This window comes from Cotesia glomerata, linkage group LG7, assembly GCF_020080835.1.
Source record: "Cotesia glomerata isolate CgM1 linkage group LG7, MPM_Cglom_v2.3, whole genome shotgun sequence".
NCBI lineage: Eukaryota > Metazoa > Arthropoda > Insecta > Hymenoptera > Braconidae > Cotesia > Cotesia glomerata.
Window position 1 is genome coordinate 21,465,353 of NC_058164.1, and position 12,486 is coordinate 21,477,838.

Genomic DNA, 12,486 nt, shown 5'->3' on the forward strand with positions numbered 1-12,486 from the left:
ACACGGAGAGAAAAATATGGAAATCATTCCTATAATTTTAATGAAATGTTTTCCTATACCATTTTAAGAGCGATAACTTAAATTATGGGAATTGTACCTATAATTTTTGGGAAATGTTACTATAATTATGGGTATAGTTCCTATAATTATAGGAACGATACCTATAATTATAACTGTAATATCGGCATGATTCCCATAATATATAGGAATAGTTTCTGTAATATTATAGGAACCATTCCCATAATATTATAGTGATGATGCCTAATAATATTGAGATATTTATCATTACAACTCAAGTTATTTGTGACTTCGATGACCACTTTGAAGCATTTGAAATTATTAGTAATTTCGATAATTTTACTTGCTTCCCAATAACATCATTTGAAATATGTAAAATAAGTAATATTGTTCATATATATTGTTCATATAAATAATAAAAGTTTCATACCCAAAAGGTGGATTTAATAAATATTCAACGTATGTATTGTAAATAAATAATTTAAATAAAATTATGAAAAAGAAATTTTTTCACTCTAGTGAAAGATCAATTTTTATTTACAAAAAAAAAATTTATTAGCAAAAAAATATATAATAATTACTAATAAATTAAAGTTATCAGGAACGTGGACCAAGGGTAAAAACAAATGTTACGTTTTCAAATATTGCAACCTTTCGTTGTTATTTACAACTTCTTCAGGCAAGATTTGAGGTTAACATTTATGTAATAACAATAATCTTCTGAAACACTTGACAGCTGATTCGAGTAACATGTTTTTGTTTATCAATTAGTTGCTTGGTGGATAAATGTTATACTTGCTCTTAAATTTGTTAGCAATACTGTATTATATTAAGTAGTTCTTCCTTCATTTATAACTTTAATTAACGATGAAGTGTTTCAGAAGATTATTGTTATTACATAAATGTTAACCTCAAATCTTGCCTGAAGAAGTTGTAAATAACAACGAAACGTTGCAACATTTGAAAACGTAACATTTGTTTTTACCCTTGGTCCACGTTCCTGATAACTTTAATTTATTATTTATATCATGGATGAAAGTAATTTAAATAAATATAATAATTACTTTATATTTTTGATGTGATTGCTTCATTATTATGAACGTAAACATTTTTCAATTATTATGTGCGTCATTCCCATATTATAGGAATATTATAGGAACCATTTATATAATATTATAGGAACCATTCCCATAATATATCGAAGCTATTCCATTATTGTATAGGAATGTTTCCAATAAACTATGGGTATGGTTCCCATAATGAGCATAGGATTGATACCTATAATGATCATTTTATTATAGGAACCATTCCCATTATTTTTGGGAAGGTTCCTATAAATTTCTCTCCGTTTAGTTTCTTCTCTTATTTCCGCGGGAATTTTATTATACCAAACTAAACCCCTGTATGTTATAGTTTTTTCTGCTGTAACTGTTTTTTTTTTTTTTTTTTTTTTTTTTATTTTAATTTCAGCATTTCTAGTATTATAATGAGTTGTACTAAAATCGAATTCATCATATATTTTTGAAAATTAAATGGGCCTTGAATAAAAAATCGATCTTATGTTAGATTAGGTCGTAAAATAAATGGGACTAATGACACTTATCATTGACAAAAATTTACATGTTTAGATGTGTATAAAAAAGGGACCTTGTGTAAGAAATGGGCCTTAAATAAAATTTTTTATAAGTACACGTAAAAAAATGGGCCTCACACGTTTTAAAAGCAAGAGAACTCAATAATTCACATTAAATAAAATTAATTACTATTTAAACATATCGTCCTTCCGAGCTGTCATAACTCGAAATATAAGGCCCATTTATTGGGACTTACATTATTTTTCGTAACAAAAAAATATTTGTTTTTTTTTTAATCATTCTGTTGAAAAAAAACTCGACTGCTTCACGCAAACATACACAACAAAAAATGTCCCTGTCTACACGAGCCTGCATTATTTATGCTTCGGGCCCAAAATAATAGCACCGAGAAAGATTATATATACATATACACATAGTGACGGCGGCAAGCACCAGGATCGTGATGTTGGTGGTGCTGAAAGTATCACATTTATATTTGGTTATTTAATATCACATACATGTGAATACATATACCACATATGCATGTATAAATATAAATATAAATATAAATATGTAAGTATAGTTAAGTCTGGATGGCGCCGTAGGTGGAGTCAGTTGAGATGGCACTTTATCTAGTCGTCGTGTTCGTCCTGATCGGGGAAAAACGGTGGGGCCTCATGTTGCGAGAATCCATACACACCATCAGGTTGCGGATGAATTATTCGGGGTCCAAATGAAAACCGCGGGTGCTCACAGAGACCACTCCCGGAACAACTTTAACTGTGGAAATTAATAATCGAAACCGATGATACCTGTTTAAGAATATCCCGTAGTACGCTCTACGCGGTAAATCCTCTTTGATTTTACTTTTTTTTATAAACAATTATTATTTTTCAGCCTTTACAAATAATCGATAACGCTGCTGGATAAATATATTTTTATCTTGTCAAATACTTGAGTAATTGATCAATTTGTTTTTTAAATTATTATTATTATTTTAACTTTTCTAATTTGTATTTTGCCTGCATTATATTCACACTGCAATTATGTAAGACGATAAAAAAATTTTTAACTATAAAAAATAACACAATTATTTTTAACAGATCTGACATTTAAAAAAAAATTTATTTCGTTAATTATATCAATAATAAGTTACTTATAACTAATTACAAGAAATTAAAAAAATACCAATTAAAGACCGTATTATCAGCAGTCAGCCCGTGAAACAATTGATTATAGTATCAGCTATATCTTTAAAAAGTATTTAGAAGTATATTTTTATATATATAGTTACTCAAAAGACAGAAAATTTCTCCAATTTCCAGTTGAAAAAAATTAATTACAATTAAACAAAACAATACCAAGCTGCAATTGTCATTCCACAACTTCCTAGAAGGCAGATGAAGAGACTTAAAAATAAATTGAGTCAAAAAATTGATTTTTTCGAACGTTATCGTGTTTATCTCTCCATAAAAACTTTAAAAATCCACACGATAAGCAAATGAAATTACTTGTTCAAATGTAAAACTACACGGAGAAAAATTAATAATAGTATTTACTATACGAAAATATTAACTCCTACTATCTGAAATGGTAATAAAATTAATTAGTCAAAAAATAATAGGTGTTATCATTGACAATTGTACTAGTTACTATTAATAATGGTAACAATTACTATCGAAAATGATAATTGTAATTATTAAAAATTATAACTGCTATAATCGAAGATGGTAACTGTAACCATCTCAGATTGTAAAAATTCTGAAAGAAAAAATAGTATAAATTTATTTTATTTAATTCTTTATTTGCATCCATATTTTAGTTATGAACATTTTTTCGTTTAAAATATTAAAACAAATAATAACACAATCGTTTAAATCCATATATGATAAAAATTTCCAAATATTAGAGCTGTTATTGATTATTTTGAATGATTGACTATGATTATCAAAATAGCAATCATCCAAGATTTAGGTTAGTAAAAAAGTCTTATTATTATCAATTATTAATATTTTTTCACAAGATAAAATAATGAAACATTATTTGATAGTTCCATTATGATTCAAATAAAAGCTCTTGATAAGTGTAACATTGGAATGAGCTTATATCTTTAAAAATGTCAATAGTTAAGAAATGACATTGTATCTTGTAAACCATTGATATTTTTAAAGATATAAGCTCACCCCGGCATTACACTCATCGAGACCTTTCATTTGAGCACCCACATCAATTTTTTATATATTTATATATATTATATATATGTATATATGAAAAATATATCAAAAATGCAAGTGGGTACTCAAATGAAAGCTCGTTATGATTGTAATATCGGGATGAGCTTATATCTTTATAAATGTCAATAGTTAAGAAAGTAAAGTACACTTTAACGAAAATTATTATACAATTAAGAAAAATTTTATTTATTATAGTTCGCAATTCTTGGCAGTCACATAGGGACTGCAGGTTGCTAGTTTTGATAATTTGTGCATTGAATTTCTTCAACAGAATGCATAACTTGAACAGGTCAATGAGTTTATTTCATCTACTAGCTTTAAGAATATCATTTAATTCAATGCAGAAGAAAAATTACATGTAGTCAAGCTGATTCGGTGCATTTCAAAATACGATACCATCAACTGGAGCAAAGAGTATGCTCTCTTTAATTGCAATTGTTAAAGGGAAAAATTTAATTTAAATAATTAGATAATTATGATTAATAATTAGTTTAAAGCTTCATTGTATTCAACATTTTTTTTTGAAAATCTTAGATTTTTTGAAAATTATGTTTTTTAAAAATTTTTTGTAAGATTAAAATTTCTTCTTGAAATTTGAATTTTATTGAAAATTTTGATTTCTTTGGGAATTTCAAATCTTTTTTGAAAAATTTGGCGTTGAAACTTGTGTTAGACAAACACAAATTTAAATATACATTCAATCCGAATTTAATCCAGATTTTTTGTGTACTACACTGCGCTACAACGGCTTTTAGTTTATTTTAAATATTTTTAAATATTTTTTAAATGTTATTTTTAAATATTTTTTACTAGCTTAGATATATAGCTATTATTATTACTGATGGTAACTGTAACCATCAGGTTATATTAGGAATTACGATTTTGATAATAGTAGTAACTAGTTAAAATAATAATAGCTATTATTACTGATTACCATCATAATAGTAGTAGTAACCATCAGGATGGTATCTACTACAATTCAGATGGTTTACGTAATTATTTCAATAATATTTACTACTATCGAATTCAGTTAATAGATTTTATGATAACTAGATAGTAAACTCTACTATAAAATTTTCTCCGTGTAGCTACTAGCTACTAGTTGATTTAAAAAAAATCGAGATAAGCTCAGCGATTATTTTTATCTTAACAATGTGCTTTTTGTATTATTTATATGTATGTTATGATTTTCAAATACGATTTAATGTGACAAAAAGCTGTTGACTTGATTATTAGGCCATATAATATAGCATACTTTTTTACTTGCTCTAAAGACGTGAAAAACTTTGATCATCAAATTTAATTAGTCTGTGAGTGTAGATGGTATCAACCCTATTTTCTTGATTAGCTTTAGAAAGACGGTGAAATGTTAGCCTATTGAATATCGTCAACTTTATCCGTGTGGTTTATTTATAAAAATAATATTTGTTAAAATAAAATTCGATGCTTATAGATTCAAACATAACAAGGTGTCACTTATTATAAAATTCGTTTATTCTCTTTCGAACATTTTTTAAATTCATCTCAAGTATTTAACTGTAACTTTTTTGTTTACTTTATTGTTTCGATAGTTACAATATTATTTTCATTGATGTTGTGATTTTTATAATTGCTAATTAATTTTTTTCATTGATACATTTTCGATGTGTCAGTTATGAAAGTTATCATTATACCGAAAAACAATCAAGATTTTTGAAATTATTGGAGCAACTGAACATTCTATTAGAAGTAAATTTACCTATTTGTTAGAGTTTAATTGGATGAATCAATCCGAAGAGTGTCCCTGTCGGGGTTCTAAAGGATTGGTTTAGCGGGATGAAGCAGTTTTTTAATGGATTAAAACCCTCTGCTCGGTTTATGTATTATGTATCCTGAGATATTTATTCAGGTTTTTATCTGTTTAGCCGGGGCATCAGCAGCGTGAAGAAATGTGTTGTTGAGGCGTGTAAAGGGAATAAGCGATTGTAAATGCTTGCACACGGTGAGGCGCAAGATGCGTCAAACAAAATAAAAACAAGTGGTCAGAAAGAGCAACAACAGTCCGATGAGGTGGTTAGTAGCGATCTAATTATCTACGCGGCAGGAACCAAGGCCTCCCCCTGGGAACTGCCAGGAACCAGATCATATTGACCGAGTGCCGGGCCCACATACCGAGAAAGACAAATAGTTACAATAAACATACTTTAAACAAGTGAGATCTCCAGATATAACCCAATTATTAACAATCGTACCTCAAAATAACCCCATTTGTTCCAAGTCAACAAGCAGTCTTCTGGGTAACCCTTCTGTAGCTCTATATTTTGATACAGGTATAAATTTAAAGGTTACTTGTTTGAGGATAATTATTTAGCGGGCAAATGTTTAAAATATCATGAAATTTTGTAATTAAAAAAAAAAATTAATCAAAAGTACTTTATTTTTTCAAATGCCGAGAAATAATTATCTTTATAGTAAAAAGTATTCGCTTGATTCAAGAATATTAAAATTTAGAATTTAGCAATTAGAATTGCTGACTTTTAACGAATTTTAATTTAAGTCAAGTTATAATAAATTTATTAACACATATTATTATTCTTGCTACTATTTTCTTGCCATTGCTTCACGAAAAAATAGTTTATTTGACAATTCGCTGTTCCAGTTTGAAAATTTGACGTCAATTTATGAAGAGACTCACACTTTAACCAACTGACTTCAAGATTCATTTCTAAGTTGTATGCTATACATACATATTAATATTATTCAAATAAATTAACAATAAATTTTATAAATCTTTAGAATCCAATCGACAGGTTAAATGATTAAAGAAATATTCAGTGTTCAAAGTAGCGATAGAACTTTTGAATGGTACTTAATTACTCGATCTACTACTTTGCAAGTGAAAACTTTGGACTATCTCCCGCCAACTGTCTATTATCGCAGAATAATTTATCGTTGATTTAATTTGTTTAACTGAAATTTAGAAAATATAAAAAAACGCGAATACGTATAAATGACTATTACCATCAATTTGCTTCTTCAATTGAAATTTTTTCTTCCGTAATAAATGCTTAGAACAATAAATTTCTTTTGATATCATCAGTAAAATTATTCAATTTATTTTCTTATATGATATTGATAAAATTTTTTTATTTCAGTACCAATTCTTGGAGTCTTTTTCATAATTGTGCCGTACACTGAGAAAAAAAAAATTTTTGTCTAGAAAAAAATTTATTGGTTCAAGAATCGTTTAAAATAAATTTTGGTTTTTTCACAAAAGAATATCAATATCTATCATGATAATATAATATTGGCATTAATTTTGATAGATCAACAAGCGAATAGGTTCACTTGAATTAAACAAAAAAAAATAATTCGATCAATTCTTGAAACAAGAAAATATATTCTTGAAAATTATCAAGAATATATATTCTTGTGACAAGAAAATTTGTCAAGAGTAGTACTTTTTTTTCTCAGTGTACTAGTAAAATTTTCAATATGTCTCTTATTACATATAAATTGGATTAATTATAATACAGCACACTTTTCATTTTTGTGACTTACCAAAATTTTGAGCCTTATGTTTTAAAATTTTTTATTTCAATGAAAAGAATACTTACCAAAATTTTGAGCCTTATGTTTTAAAGTTTTTTATTTCAATGAAAAGAATACTAGATTGAATGAACTACTGGCCCATTTTTAGACCTTACTCTGATTTGGGCCTTAAATATTTAGTAGTAACATTTTTTTTTCTCACAAAACATTCACTGTAATTTGAGAATGAATCACTGTGCCATTTCTGGGCCTTACCGAAATTTTCGGGCCTTATGTAATAAGCAATCGATGATTATGACAGCAAGCCAATAAAAATTACCGATAAAGCCAGGGGGAGCCTTGAAGGGTCCGCTTAGTCCCCACCCAGCGGCTCGCTTAGTTCCCATAAAGTTTCAAGACGGTGCTTGGGCCCAACAATGCCGGTAAGGGTGGTGGGGGCAGGAACCGTCCCGGGGATGCCTGGGTGACGGTCAGCGAGCGCGAGGTGACCTCTGACCCTTCTAACGTCTCTCGTAGCTCGGCGTGGGTCGGCACTCGTCGCACCCGTTATCCCCGTTCGTTACGGTACGATACACGTTGCCGCGGCGTGGGCGAAGTCACAGGAGGGACTGTAGTGTGCAAGTTGGGCCCGCGGGCAATCCTGGGACCGTGAGAACACCACCTATAATATTATTTAGTCTGGCTATGCTCACTCACACAAAGCTTTGCTACGTTAACAGAGATAAACATACTCTCCTTGAGTACGTCTTTCTCTACTCAGCTTTTTTTCATGCTTACAACAACCACCACAATAACAATAACAACAGCAACAACTGATCCCCACTCAAGCTGGCCCCAAGATGAGCACCACTATTCTAGGCCCATGGGCGCAATACACGGTCTTACTCGTAAGCATTAATTGCCGTCGTAAATTGTTGCGGCTTTTGCTGTATGTACTCATCCACGGTCCCTTTAACCCAAGAAGGGGCCTTACGGGCCCACACTTAACAATAGAAGACCGGTCATTGCCAGCAATCCTCATCAGTTTGATCTGTAACATTTTCTATTAATTCTTGTTCACTCATATATTTTCAGAGTTATCTAAAGCCTTATTATTTTATATTATTTTGGGCCTTATGGGACCTATAATAAAGCTTATCAACATCAAGAAAGCTTTTGGCCCAAAATATCATAATTTCTATCAATACTAAATATGCCAAATGAAACCTAAATTTGGGCCTTATGCGTCTTTATTATGGGCCTTATCATAGATTTTGTTTATTTTCCTCGCAACAAATATTAATATTTATTTAAAAAAAAAAATTAGGCTTTATTGCCTTTTATTCAACAATAAAAATAAAAATCAGATAGACTGTCCTTAACTCCAGATTTTGGGCCTTGTTGTGAATGTAACAGGATCTATAGTTGGCCTTGTAAGCATAAATATCTTATTGCATAAAATGCAATTTTTTCTCGAGACACACTTCTAAAAAATTGGGTTTCATATGGCTCCATTTCAGATCTTGTCAGTCCTGAATATCTAAGTCATTTATTAGTTCTGAAATATTTTACACCTGTTGATCTAACTATTCAATATTTAGGGCCCTATTATCTCTACAGTGGGTCTTATAAGTCCTGTAATAAAAGTTATCAACATCAAGATATTCAAATACTCAAAATATCATAAATCAGTCTCAAGACTAGAAAATGGGCCTTATAACCCTAATTATGGGCCTTATTGCAAATTTTTTCATTTTTCTACCCCAAAAACTTCCAAAAATCAAAAAATAGTCCTAATGACACCAATAATGGACCTCAATAAACATGAACCCGGACAATTTTCTAGCAATCTATTTATAACCCTTAGCCCCACGGGGCCCGATTACATAACTCCCAATGTCAGCCAGTTAATTGACGTCGACATTAGATTAGTAGAGCCATAAATCCACATGGAATAAAATACTGATGGACTGGTGGGCCTGATCTTGGCATGTGGGCCCGTTGCATTGTTTAAGTGGACGTCGCTCGCGTGATAGAACCGCACGCTTATGGAATATGCCTCTCGGGTCTCAACTGAGCCTCCCCCGCATTCACCAATACTCATTCTCTCTCAGCACAAGCACAAGCATAAGCATAATAACAGCATCAGCAACCAGAGATATTATATGAAACGCGTGTTGCCAGGCTGTGAATCCGAGTAAGGCCCATACCAGCTGTCGGGGTCCCGTGGCCGTCTCCATCTCTCTTTCTCTTACAGTATCCCTCTCTCTCGTCGAGTCCCGGTTGTAAAACAGCTCACGCTCAACTATTCAACTCGTACATTAAAATCTTCTATTCGAATTTTTAGTTCTCTCGAAACGCCCGGCAGATGGCTCCACCAGCAGTGCCCAGCAGCGAGGTGCTCGTGCAGTTGTCAGGGCGCTTTCGCACCGCGAGCACCTACAATATTTCTGTCCATTTCTGTACAACTAAATTCATTGTTGCTCTCCGTCAGTTTGCTAAAATGCTGCCGTTTATCTTAGAGGCCACGTGATTTATATTTTATTGCTGTGAATTTTTAACTGTGATCAATCTTCGTCCTTAAAAACATTCATAGTGAAGTGTCTTGTTACCTTCAAGCAATTGATCCATCATTATTGTTCAAATTGGTGACAAAGTTGGGACTTATGAGACACAAACTGGTAAGGATGCAGCAAAACAAGGAAGCGCAGAATCCAGGGACCGATTTGCGCGAGGCCGAATCCTCCACCGAAGGACTAGAGTCGGCCTTGCCGAATTTTGCGCTTCAAAACGTCACGCTGTCCTTGCAAAGTGCTTTGTTGGCAACCTTGCAAAGAGCAGCTTTGTTTCCTCCAGGTGCTGTTGCAGCAGCCCTCAATCTCCAGGCTTTTGAGACATACTTGACGCTCCACAGACTCCAGGTTACTTCGGCAACTGTTCCAAGCTATTCATCAGCACAATCACGTCTTCCACAGCCATCATCATCAGCTACGTCGACTTCAACATCAACCTCGTCAACATCAACATCAACTTCGACATCTACATCAGGAAAAGTTGAGCTAGAAGCTTTGCAATCGACAAATCTTGACGATGATGAAGTGTCTCATCTGGACTTCGTAGCAGACCCCGATGACCTGGCTCTGTTGGAGGAAGACGAGGTTTTCCGAGAAAATTTGGACTCTTCTATGAACCAGGACATCTTGCTGCAGCGAATCGCCGAAACTTCTCAATCGCTCCCCAAAGTTCCGCAGTCTCCGAATTCGGCGATTTCTTCCTCGGTGGCTGCTACTTCTACGAGCGACTCCAACATACCCAGGAGTTGTCGCTCCTCCAGGCCCAAGAAACAGTTTATTTGTAAATTTTGCAGTAGGCAGTTTACGAAAAGTTATAATTTGTTGATTCACGAAAGGACTCATACTGATGAGAGACCGTACTCCTGTGATATTTGTGGAAAGGCTTTCCGACGGCAAGATCACCTCAGGGACCACAGGTAACTTTTTAACTTTTTACACTGTTTTTTTTTGTTTTTAACTAGTTATATTTACTTAGTGTTTATGTGCTCTTTATATTTTTTTTTCCAAAAAAATTTTTATGAAAGCAAAAAAAAACTATCTGACAAATTTCCTCTTCAAATAATGAATTTTTTTGATTACAAAATTTTATACAGTAAAAATTATTTTCTATCAATTAAAATTAACATTTTTCCAGCCCTTTCGTTTCAAAATTCGAAAATATATTTTTTAAATATTTTAAATCTTATTTAAGAAAAAAAAATGTACATTTTTCTTTATTTTTTGTGCAAGGATTTCTACTTTCATAAAAATGTCCAAAAAAAATAAAAATTTCAATATTTTTAACATAAAAATTTTTTTTCTCACAATTAGTTCACAAAAAACTTCAGTCAAAATAATTGAATGCCTTAACTTTGACAAATGTCGGAATTAAGGCATTCAATGGTGTAACTAACAATTGATAAAATAAAAAAAAACTTTCTATAAGAAATTAAAAAAAAAAAACTTGGAGGCAGTAATTGAAAAGGCTGGTTCTTAAGAATAAAAACAATGAATCGGGTTTTTACGAGCCGTATCGAATCGACTCGTTAGCTAAAGTTTCTATTTCCTGCATTCTTAATGTCATTAGTCCGAGCCCATTCACCATGCATTATAGTAATGATAATAATAATAACAATAATAATAATAAAAGTTATTTTGTTGCAGGTATATTCACAGCAAAGAGAAGCCTTTCAAGTGCGCAGAATGCGGAAAAGGATTCTGCCAAAGCCGTACCCTTGCGGTGCACAAGATTCTCCACATGGAGGAGTCGCCCCATAAGTGCCCGGTCTGCGCGCGCAGTTTCAATCAACGCAGCAACTTGAAGACGCACTTATTGACCCATACGGACATAAAACCGTATCACTGCGCCTCCTGCGGAAAAGTTTTCCGAAGAAACTGCGACCTCCGCAGGCACTCGCTGACCCACAATTTGGGCCTCGGGCCCAGCTCCGTCCTCCAGGAAACTTCCTAGTGATGTATCATTGTCACTAATATTGCTTGTTGATATAGTAAGACTTACTGTGATCTCTGCGTCGACGATCCTCAAAATTGATCACACGCTCATGTAATCCTTGTATATTTAGTTACGATTTATCATTATGTATAAATACTTAAATAAATTTATTATTATTATTATTTTATTGCTTTAACACGATTGTTTGCTTATCAATTTGTGTATGAAAATTTATTAACCGTGGATGTTTATTTAACGTCATCGCTTCTCGGAACAATAGCGATAATTAAGGGGCCTTCTAACTTATTAATTGGGCCCGGGTATCGTGACTACACCGGTTTCACCCGTGTGACTGAACAAGTACCAGATAAAAGTAGGAAAAAAAAACATAGCTGGAGATCGAGATGAAGAAAAAGGTGGCTCGTGTTTCAAAGCTAAACCACCGCCAGGTGCAACTCAGGGACATCAACTCGATTTCGCTCGTCTAGAGTTACGGGACCATGGGCCTACTCCACGTGGCCCGAACATTATATTTTTTTATTCAACATCAGTTGTCTTTGTTGGATTTTAATGTTTTGATTTTTTTTTATTTTGGGCATTAGGTCCCAAAATTTTATCCTGTCTAGATCCACAGTCTCGGTAAA

The 12,486-nt window shown here is 32.3% G+C and overlaps 1 protein-coding gene across 1 annotated transcript; it reads left to right on the forward strand.

Annotated features, from left to right (window-relative positions):
* The first annotated feature begins 9,663 nt into the window (after nucleotides 1-9,663).
* On the forward strand, nucleotides 9,664-12,024 carry LOC123268584 (protein sister of odd and bowel-like). Its single transcript, XM_044733809.1, has 2 exons — nucleotides 9,664-10,826; nucleotides 11,554-12,024. Exons 1-2 carry the CDS (start codon nucleotides 10,003-10,005, stop codon nucleotides 11,858-11,860), a joined length of 1,131 nt encoding a protein of 376 aa, XP_044589744.1. The 5' UTR covers nucleotides 9,664-10,002; the 3' UTR covers nucleotides 11,861-12,024.
* The last annotated feature ends 462 nt before the right edge of the window (nucleotides 12,025-12,486 follow it).

Bases quoted from the DNA above. Each gene is read 5' to 3' on its own strand.
- LOC123268584 (XM_044733809.1), top strand. From the start codon at position 10,003: ATGAGACACAAACTGGTAAGGATGCAGCAAAACAAGGAAGCGCAGAAT. The intron at 10,827-11,553 runs GTAACTTTTTAA...ATTTTGTTGCAG, and splicing joins GATCACCTCAGGGACCACAG to GTATATTCACAGCAAAGAGA.